Here is a 10,265-nt window from a genome sequence, read left to right as displayed (position 1 = left end):
TTTCCTGAACTTTCCCCAGCTCCACAATATCCTTTTTAGGTGTGGTAACAACAACTGCACACAATAAGTGTGGTCGCACCATAGATATGAATGTGTGTATGATATTGGCAGTTTTATTTTCAAGTCTTGTCTAACTGCAGTAGCACACAGGGCTAGGCATGTCATCAGGCTTCCCACCCGGGTCCCAGATTGCTGTCTTGGAAAGTCAGCACTAGCTCAGATGCCATCCATTTATAAAAAGCTTGATTTTTTTGCCACAACATGCATCTCTTTACTCTGCTTATACTGACCTGCCCTTGACATTTGGATGCTGATTCTCCCAGTTTGGAGAAACCCTTCTGGAATACTTCACAGTCACTTTTAGTTTTAACTTAGCCTTGAAATGCCTTGAAATAGACCATTACCAGACAACACAGGGTAGCTGTGATCATATAGACGCAATATGATCCCACAATCCCTTTCCTTTCTCACATTGCAAAAGACCTGGATATCAATACAGGTTGTGTACAGGACTCATTCTGCAGAAAAAGAAAAGCATGGCCCACCCAGACATGCCACCCACATGTACACTCACATGCACATTTGACATCTTTCTGGGCAGATTTAGTCATCTCATAGCATTTTTGTAATGTCTGTTTTGCTCAAACCCACTGTTGGAAATCCAGGAGCATATTTAACTACAACACCTAGGATTTCCCCTTCTTTGGGCATGCAACAAAAAGTCCCTGTTATCCACTGCATATGAAGGTTCATTGAATGGTGCGTGCAAACATCTTTGATCATGCAGCAATACATTCTGGCCCGGCTTTGCGGTAACTGTGACAACCCCATTCAGATGAGCTCCTGAGTAAGGTTCAAAGGAATCTGTTGCCTTGGCACCCTTGCTGCCAACGTGTCCCAGAGAGTCCTTATCAATGCATGCACACAAACATTTGTGCGCCCACATGTGTGTATTAAAGCTTTTGGAAAATAAATAATTGAGATTATTTTCTCTTAAGAGATTTCCCTCTTCTCCCTGTAACCTCTGGAGTGGAAGTCTGAAGCCTCTGGAAGGGCATTAATTGACTGAACCTGTGGAGCTCTGGCAATGGCATTTGAAAAACTGGGATGACACAGCATGGCAAGCAGAGGACAAAAGTGGTCAATGTGGTCCATCCATATTGCTGTTGCTTGATGCCCCTCCTTCGTTGTTCTCTGGACTGCATCTGCTTCATCTTTAAGAGGATCCTAGCTGTTGGTGAGGGAGGATGAGGGAGGGGGAACATAGCGTTTGATGACAGCAGCAACACACCTTCCCGCACACAGATCAGCTTTGGCAAGCTGGGCACCATGGGCATCAGGGAGGTAAGGACATCGGCTTTGAGTATTAGAAGCAGCCCAAGTGGATGAATCCCCAATTCCATTCCCATCCTTCTGTAGTTGCTGTTCACAGTCAGTCTTGCCTGAAAGCATTTCATCCACTTTTCTACCAATCTGTTTGTCTGGCTGGTTTTCTGTGCTCCATTCCTTCCTAGCGGAAGCCTCTGTCTTCCTGTCCTAGTGTTTACTCTCTAATGATCCCTAATCACACCCATTTTCCTTACTTTGAGCTTCAATTCAGCTAGCTAATTTTAACATGTTTGCCACAAGATCCAAAATCATTTTAGTCATTTCAGAGTAGACCGCATAGAGTACAAAGAGGAGTTCTTTCCTTTTTACATAGCGCAACAATTTCAAAGAGGAGAAATTGGTTGTTCTTCAGATGACTTCATGTTGCAGAGTGTCTTTTTTAGAGTACTTACTTTAGTGAGATGTTCAGAATCAGAAAACATTTTGAATAGAGGACAGATACTGTTCATAAAGGGTTTTCTAAAAGATTTGTAATCTAAACCTATGCCATTACAGTTTAGCTGAGCGATAGTCTTCAACAGTTCTAAAAAGCCCCTTTCAAGCACCATCTGCAACATGGGCCCACCTTGAATTATATAAAACATACACATTATTTCCAACATTAGTGCAAGACATCCTCATTCAGTTGTAGATCTTGAGCCAATTTGTAGGCAAATTGAGGGTGAAAAGAACAACTTCTGATACTTGTGGAGCTGGAACCTGAATTGGTTGGAAACAGAATCTTTGGGTGCTTCTAGAAAAGTCTTTTATAGTGCTGCTGTCCTCTTTCATTCACAGAATGTTATCAGGGTGGATGGTGGGGTCTAGACAATGATGTTTTCCACTTGAAACCTACCACTTTTTATATCTTTTTTCTTACCCCTGAAAATATTTTAAGATTAATAAATAAATAAAATTGTGGCACGGTGTCTTCTGATTTACAGTGTTAGGAGCCCTCCTTCTGGAAAAACCCTGTTATGTGATGCCCATTTGTGGAGCCAAGTCTCTCAATTTTTCTTGCACAGCAGAGACATAATGTGTGTGCGCATGTGCACATGTGTGCGCACGCACACACACACACAATGCCCTACTCCATCAGAAATTCCACTAGCACAGGAAGAATCAACTCATGTGAGATTGTAAGGTAGAGCCGACCTTGAGCTAGAGCATGAACAAGACACTAGATTTGACAGGCTGGAGGGGTGGCATTTGGTGGTGATATGGTTTGGCTCCCTGGAGGCAGAGCCTTGGTAGGATCTGTGAAATGGTGGATTTTCATAATGGAGTGCAAGATACCTGATGGCAAAAGGCAAGTGGATTGGGCTATAGGAAGAAGCCCCAGATAATGGTCATTCGGTTTTTTTCAGCCAGCTGAGTGTCCTTCAGATGTTGGGTGGATAGCCCTGGTTGGTGTTTTTGCTCATGTGTTTTTATGGGTTTTGATCCATTCCAGAACTGGAAATAGCTGCTCATACCAGTTTTGAAGTTCTTCCCTCTGGAGTGCAGCTGGCCAAAAGTCCAGGCCCTTTTTCTATAGATGTTTGCTTCTTCTAGGGATGAGGGTTGAAGTTGTGGCCACTGAGTTGGGGAAAGCTCCCCAGAGCATTTCTGCATGTCAGAGTCAGAACTCCACTGCCGAAAGCCCAAGGATACTGGTACCTCCTGAGGGTTCATTTTGCCAGCTACAGGATCTTAAATAGGAGACCTTACTCGGGACAGATTAGGCAACAAAGACATAATGGTCTCAGAGTCCACATGTTCTTGTAAATACACTTACAAAAGCATGATATTTGATGGCTTTTCAGATGTATTTTAATGATTCATTTTGCTGCATTTTGATGAAAATGCACAAGATACAGAAAATATTTGAGCTTGTTGAGACTTGAAGAACAGGCATTAGGAAAAATACCTGCTTAGCCAAAATCCTATCTCTGCTCTTGTTCCTCCAGGATTGGTTTTTTTCCCCCTAGTTAATATTTTCTCTCTTACATTTATTTAGGTAATTATTTAAAAATATAACTGAGCATTTATCCTTGCAGATATTGAAGAGATGAATCAGAATGTGATTTTTAAAATTCAGGACAAACAGATGGGATGGCTTCCCAATTTTGCATTGGGCCAAACAGTATTCCTTACTGGGCCATGATCTGGCAAAATCCACATGGTCATGGACTGGGATTTGTCTTTTAAACCTTAGGCATACATAGCTGAGAAGCTGGATGTTAAGAGAAACGGCCTGATCCATGCTGGGAGCTGTAGAACTTTTTTTGATCTGAGCCCTGCTGGATTGTATCTTAACAGAACCTACTGGCTTGCATTGACCAGAATGCTGCAGTGGCAGTGGCGTATCTCAGCAACCTGTCAGTCTCTGGTGTGAGATATACCCTTGCCTGGTGACTCTTACTTATTCCCTCCACACTCCAGGAACTGCAGAGCCGTCGGTTCTGGTGCTGCTTGTTGGCCGAAGGCGCTGGCACCCTGATCTTTGTTTGGGTTGTGCTGGGAGCCTCCTCCCCTGCTGGCCCTAAAGAGGTGCCTCCTCCCCCACTCCAGCCGGCCCTTGCGGCAGGACTGGTTGCTGTCAGCTTGGCTCACTGCTTCGGCGAGATCAGCGGCGCCCAGGTCAACCCAGCACTCACCATGGCCTTCCTGTGCACTCGCAAGCTGGATGCTCTGCATGCTGCTGGCTATATTCTGGCCCAGTGCCTGGGCGCCATCTTGGCATCAGGGGTCTTCTACCTTGTGTTGCCCACCTCAGCCATTGGACAACTGGTCACAAAGGTAAGTGACACTCCTCTTCCTTATATTCGCTCAACTCTACCCTCCCATGTATCCACAGAAATGGAAATTAATGTTGTTCACCCAAGCCTTGAATAAAAATAAAATGGTTTCACTATTGGTGCCCACAGTGACTACATCAATCCCGATTTATGGTGTTGTATTGGTTCCCTGATCCCTAGAAAAAGTTGGCTAGTCTCAGTAAATAAGCAACTTGATCTTTCAGGCTATGTATCATTTTTGCTTTCATCTCCCTTTCCACCCCCACCCCCTTTTTTGCTTCTCTCTGTCTCAGTTGCCATGTTCTGTCATCATCACTTTTTTGATCTTTTCCTAGCAGTTTGTGGCCTCCCTCCTTTCTTCTCATTGACTGGAATCACAGAACATAATAACCTGCATTTAAGGTTGAATGTGGTCTGTTGAATCATGGATTGTTGTTGAATTGTGGATCGTTGTGTTGTATGAACCCAGCCACACTAGCATTCTGTGGCTTGTTAACCACAGACAACTTATAGCTCATAACTAAACAACAAACCATGGGTCGCCTGTGGTTTAACAAAACATTTTGTTAGCACAGCTGGATTCACACAATATAACAACCCACACTTCAATGAATATGAACCTCAACCTCAATCTCATTTTCAGTATTTAATGTGAATTGTTGTGTGACTGTAGCCATTGACTGCTTTGAATGCAAGCTAATCGGCTGCCTAGTTCTAATGCACCAGTCTCTAGATAAGGTAGCAGTATCTCTTGGAACAGAATATTTACCTGGATTCCTTCCCCCAACCTCAAGAAAAAAAAAAAAGCTTAATTTTACATCATTCTCAGCGTGCACACAACATTTTAAAAAATATTTATTATGCTTTATCTATAAATGTAAGCTACATATACATAGAGGAGAGAGCAACAGTGCCTGAGTAAATTCTTATCTGACATGAAGTGGTGGCCATCTTGAAATCATGTAAGCATAAAAAAGAATACAACTTCCTATACAACAACATGATTTATAATAGTTTCCCTAATCTCCTACCTAGAACAATTTAAAATAAATGTTAGCCATGTTTATGTAATGATTTGGATTCCTCAATAATACAACATATATAATAAGAACCATTTTGCATTTCATATGTTAAAATCTACATCCTTTAACAGTTAACAATATTAATTAACAGCAGGGCTTTTTTTGTCATAGAACGCACCAGAAAGGTTCCGGCACCTTTTTTTCAATGGATTTTACGAAGTGATCTTGAATGGGTAGCAGACATCATTAACATAGTGCCTGCAGGCTGCTATTGTGTCTGCTATCTGATAGTGAAAGATAGCTGCTTGGGATGCTGCTCTGCTGCTTGGCTTGGGATTGGTGTGTGTGCTTACTGCTGGCGGAGAAGTGAGTTCTGGCACCTTTTTTTTTTTTTTTTTACAAAAAAAGCACTGATTAACCGTACATGTATAATATTGACAATTTCAGCATCATGAACATATTGAACATGATTTCAAGAGCCACAATTATATGGAAAAATATTTACTATACAGGCAAAACAGGGTGTATGTTAGTGGAGAAAGAATTAGTATGACTCAAAGACTCTTGTGCTGGCCAAGGACTTGCAGCCACTGCACTCAGCCCTCTGCCTTCCCATTGCCTCTTTTGGGTCTCTCCCTTTAGGTCGGCATTGAGGGGAATGCTGGACAGGCCTTGGGGATGGAGGCCTTCTCCACCTTCCAGCTGGCTCTCACCATCTTTGCTGTGGAAGATCATCAGAAGCGTGAGCTGGGTGAGCCTGGGATCTCAGCCACCGGCTTCTCTGTGATCGCAGGAGCGCTCGCTGCGGTGAGATCCCTTGCAGCCTGCCGAGCTATCCCTTTACCGTTTTGATTTGAAATTCTAGACTGTCTCAGCAGCAATTTGGGGGGAAGGAATTGGCGCCTATAACCTTAGAACAGCAACACAGTGCAACTGAAGGCTGATTTGAGCATCACCTTTTCCAGATGTGGCAGATGCCAGTATCTCTCATGCAGTTGGTAACATTAAAGGAATGTCGGATATGATTTCAATGGACCAATACTCTAGTCCTTATCACTTCAGAAGAAAAGCTATTCTCACTTTGATATTATGACTGATATGCTTCCCAAAGTGCAGTCTCATAATTACTGGGTTTCTACATTGTGACCATGCATTGTGAGTTGCGACTGTTGGTGGGGGAATCTGGCCTGATTCCTGCTTGGGCACTTTGAGGGTGCTGTTAGTGACTGTCAAAACTGGGGTTGCAAAAGTCAGCTGTCCAAAAACCAAAAGGGCAAGGGGGGAAGGTGGGGAGAGAAGTTGATCCTCTCATGGTGTCCCTGATACCCATGGGAGGACCAAGGGGGAGGGAGGTGGTGAACAATCCATGCTAATCCAATGTTCTGTCAGTTTCACAAAACAATCAACCTGCCACAGCTTGTGACCAGGTCATGTGCAAATAAGCCCCGTAACTGGGTTTGCACAACAACCCATTGTGGGTGACAAGCTAGGCCTCTTCCCACGGGGTGACATGTTTCAAGGCAATAAGCCACCTTGATAACCCATGGTTTGTTCTAGGGGCTGTTGTATGCATGATGGGTTTTAGTGTCATCTGAACATTGGCAACTAACCCCGCCACGGCTACTGGAAAGTGGCGAGTGTTGGGCTAAAGTGGGAAAGAAACCCCCTTGCTGCTCTTGCCAATCTCATCCAAACCAACACAAGCGGCTTGACCATCACTGTCTTCATTCTGCCTGCCACAATTACGATCTCTTTTCCCGCATGATGGATTTCTACCCCACTCCACCCCCAGCAAACAGCAATCTCCAAATTGACAGCCAGAAAGAGCCCCCCCCCCAAGTGCCCAAGTGGTTGCCCAATTTGTTTTTTGCACTCCAAATGTGTGTGCAATTATCATTATCATTTTAGTGAACTTGTGCAACTCTGCAGTGGGAAAACTTGCCTGGGCATTATTTGGGGGATTATTGGAACAGATAAAAATCCCGCGCATTGACCCAGGAAGTTTGCAAGAAATGGCAGCGGTTCTGCTTCGCTTTTCCATGACATCTGTCAAAAGTCCTTGTTGAAAAGCTCAGAATGGACTCCCAGCCAATTGTACTCAAACTGTTCCACTTCTGAAGAATTCTTTAGTGCTAGTGCGTGTCTTCTGCCTGCCTGGTGCCATAACTAGCACACGGGCAGTGCTTCATTCACAATACTTGATCGTGAAGTGCACTGAGAAGAAGATGCTGTGATGTTGTTGTTTTGTAAAGAGCACAAACAAGCTTTTGAAGTTACCTGCCAAAGGAGGGAGTCAGAACACCACCACTGACCATACCAATTTGATGCTTCTGCAGGGCACATTCTCTGGAGGCAGTATGAACCCTGCCCGATCACTGGGACCAGCAGTGGTAACAGGAATCTGGGAGCATCACTGGGTGAGTAGGTGCTGGAGAGCCTGTTGAGCAATGAATGGCACTCTCCCTCCATCTGTCCCCATGTATTTTACTTGCTCTTCCACTGCCTGGACTGATTGCTTTTTGAGCTAGGGATGAAGCCTGAGGGCTATGATGGTAGTCCTATTTCAGGCAGCATCTCCCAATTTGTTTCTCTCCAGATGTGTGATTCTAGGCAACATGGCAAGGGGAGTTGCAGCCCAACACATCTGGAGAGCCCCAGATTAGGGAAGGTTGCTTTAAGGTGTGTTTGCCCATGGCTCATCTGGGCACTCTGTCCCTCTACTTGCAAGAACGTTGGCTGAGCTTTGCCCTAGAAACTGTTTCCTTGCCTCACTTGGTGCCCCAGCCAGTTGACGTGATTCCCCCCCATGCATGTTCTGCCGCTTTCTGTACCAATCCCAGTGGCTCTGCTGGTCCATCATCCCTTCCCCAGGAATGATGCACTGCTTCTGAACTCGTTCCTGTGGTTTCTCTCCCTCCTTCCAGGTGTACTGGCTTGGCCCCATCCTAGGTGCAGTCCTTGCTGGCGTATCCTATGAATTCTTCTTTGCTCACAGTGCTTCACGGGAGAAGCTAGTTGCCTGCCTGACCTGCCGCGACATTGAGATTGTGGAAGCAGCCAGCATGTCTCGCTCTTCGCTCTCTGCTGCTGTCCATGCCAAGCCAGCTTGCAAGGGGGAACACGGCACTGAATAGAAAGCTGCAGCATCTTCCTGTTTCTTTACCTTCCCGGAAAGCCCCGCTATCCATGCCTTCTTGCCACTGTACTCAAGTTGTACTATCTTCCATATCCATGATGACCACGTGGGTCCTGGCACTAAGGCAGGTCTGGGACCTGAACCCCTAAAGACAACAAAGCGCATTTGCCATGAATTTGGGGTTTTCTCCCCAGTTTAGAGAGTGTGAGGAACTAATAAGCAAACACAAAGGAGAGCTGGGAACTAGAAATCCTGGCCTCTTTGTCCCCAGAGAGGACCTACTGTGATAGCACAAGAGCAAGCAGGGACCAAGTGCCCTGGTTTCTCTTCCCGGGGCCAACCGGCAAAAGGTTGAAAACTGGGCCTGCTAGGTTCAGTCTCGTGCTCTGCTACTGGTTTTATCTTGTGAGCTTAAGCGTGTTCCCCTCTCAAGCCTGTGCATCATTTGTCCCTCACCGTAGCACCCATTAGAAAACATCTGGAAAGAACCATTGTTCCTCTTTGTCCTGTTTGCCATCTGGGTGGAGTTTAGCGACTGGCCTAAGCCAACCCCCTCTCTGAACCTGGTGCACAATAATGTGGGATGGGAGACCGAGGCTGATTGAGTGACATGCATCTGTTGATTCCCTCCCCATGTGCCTTCAACAAGCCGAGATGGGTGAAGTGCTGAGTCCAGCAAGTCCTATTGTCCTTGGCTCTTTCGGGCCTGGCAGTTTTTCTCCCGCCTGCCCAATCATGAAGCAGGCTGATAAATCCCCTGAAGCCCAGAGAGAATTAGAGACCTTTGAATGGCTCTGAGCAAACCTCTGCTCCAAAATGCTGTGAAGACAGATATCCCAGAAGCCTCATTCCAGGCCAAGCAGAGCCAGTTTCTATCCTCATTCTTTTTACTGAGCTGTTAACCCCTAAGATACCAGGAGCCAGGGATGGATTTCTATCCAGTAAGCATTCTCACCTCCTTTATTCCTCTCCTATTTGGCTCCTGATGTAAAGTATAAACCTGTCTCCTGTTGCACTGGACTGAGGAAGAACTAGGGGAAATGGACTGCTTTGGGGTGCTTCCAGATGAGTCTTTTATCCTTGCCCTGCCTCAAACACATGCAGTTACCCACATGCAGTTACCCTGCAACTTTCCCATGTTTTTAGGGTGGTCGCTTATGAATAATAAAAGAGGAATGACAGAAAAAAGACACCAATTTGCATAATGTTTGCATATGCCAGTTTATATGAATAGATGCAAATTATGAAAGAATTCTTGTAATTTAAGTAGAAACACGGTACTCTGTCCTGTGCCCGCCTGTTCCATGCAGGTGCTGTCAAGGTGCTGTTGTGGGGCCACAGGCCTAGCTCTCTAAGCTGTACTTGGACTGGTCAGGCCAACAGAGTCCAAACAGAGGAATGTCCTCTGTAAAAGAGGACACATGACCACCCTAGGTTTCTCACAGCTTCCTCTGGCTTTCTCTTTAGTGGAAACAATCTGTTAAGATGGAATAGCGTGCAGTGCCTTTTAGCACGAAAAGCCCTCACTCTAGAATTGGAAGGTTCAAGGACATTATCCAACATGGTCGTTGTGCACCAAGGGTAATGATGGCGCAGGGTACAGAGCGAAGAGGGCTGCTCTACTGAATTCTGCTGATCTATAGAATTTCTTGGCAAGCTTTCCTGTGACAAGAAAAGCCAGAGAGAACAGGCCAGCTGGGGCTGTAAAATCAAAGAACAGTTGCATGTAAGGTAGCCAGAGAAAGGCTGACTGCAAGGAATGTAGGGTACATGGGTGGGTGGGGGGTTGTAATGTTGCTGTCATGTACGCAGTGCTGGAGAAGCGTTGGAAGATCACATTTTCTTCGCAGAAACAGAGCCGGCTTAGATTGTAGGCTGGCTGAGAAAATGGTGGTGCTTTAGGTTAGTGTTAATTCTGACATCTGGGTTCAGTGCACTGAATCTTGGCCTGTGCAGAAT

At 45.3% G+C, this 10,265-nt stretch overlaps 1 protein-coding gene across 1 annotated transcript; it reads left to right on the top strand.

The window, feature by feature from the left end:
• The first annotated feature begins 1,329 nt into the window (after positions 1-1,329).
• On the top strand, positions 1,330-8,304 carry LOC123019035 (aquaporin-4-like). The gene is made up of 5 exons (XM_044421475.1): positions 1,330-1,344; positions 3,793-4,149; positions 5,813-5,977; positions 7,507-7,587; positions 8,095-8,304. Exons 1-5 carry the CDS (start codon positions 1,330-1,332, stop codon positions 8,302-8,304), a joined length of 828 nt encoding a protein of 275 aa, XP_044277410.1.
• The last annotated feature ends 1,961 nt before the right edge of the window (positions 8,305-10,265 follow it).

This window comes from Varanus komodoensis, unplaced genomic scaffold (assembly GCF_004798865.1).
Source record: "Varanus komodoensis strain SLA01 unplaced genomic scaffold, ASM479886v1 scaffold12, whole genome shotgun sequence".
Lineage (NCBI taxonomy): Eukaryota > Metazoa > Chordata > Lepidosauria > Squamata > Varanidae > Varanus > Varanus komodoensis.
This window is presented reverse-complemented; position numbering and strand designations above follow the sequence as displayed.

Coding starts and splice junctions, on each gene's coding strand:
- LOC123019035 (XM_044421475.1), top strand. Junction 4,150..5,812: donor TTGGACAACTGGTCACAAAG/GTAAGTGACACT, acceptor CTCTCCCTTTAG/GTCGGCATTGAGGGGAATGC. Junction 5,978..7,506: donor TCGCAGGAGCGCTCGCTGCG/GTGAGATCCCTT, acceptor ATGCTTCTGCAG/GGCACATTCTCTGGAGGCAG.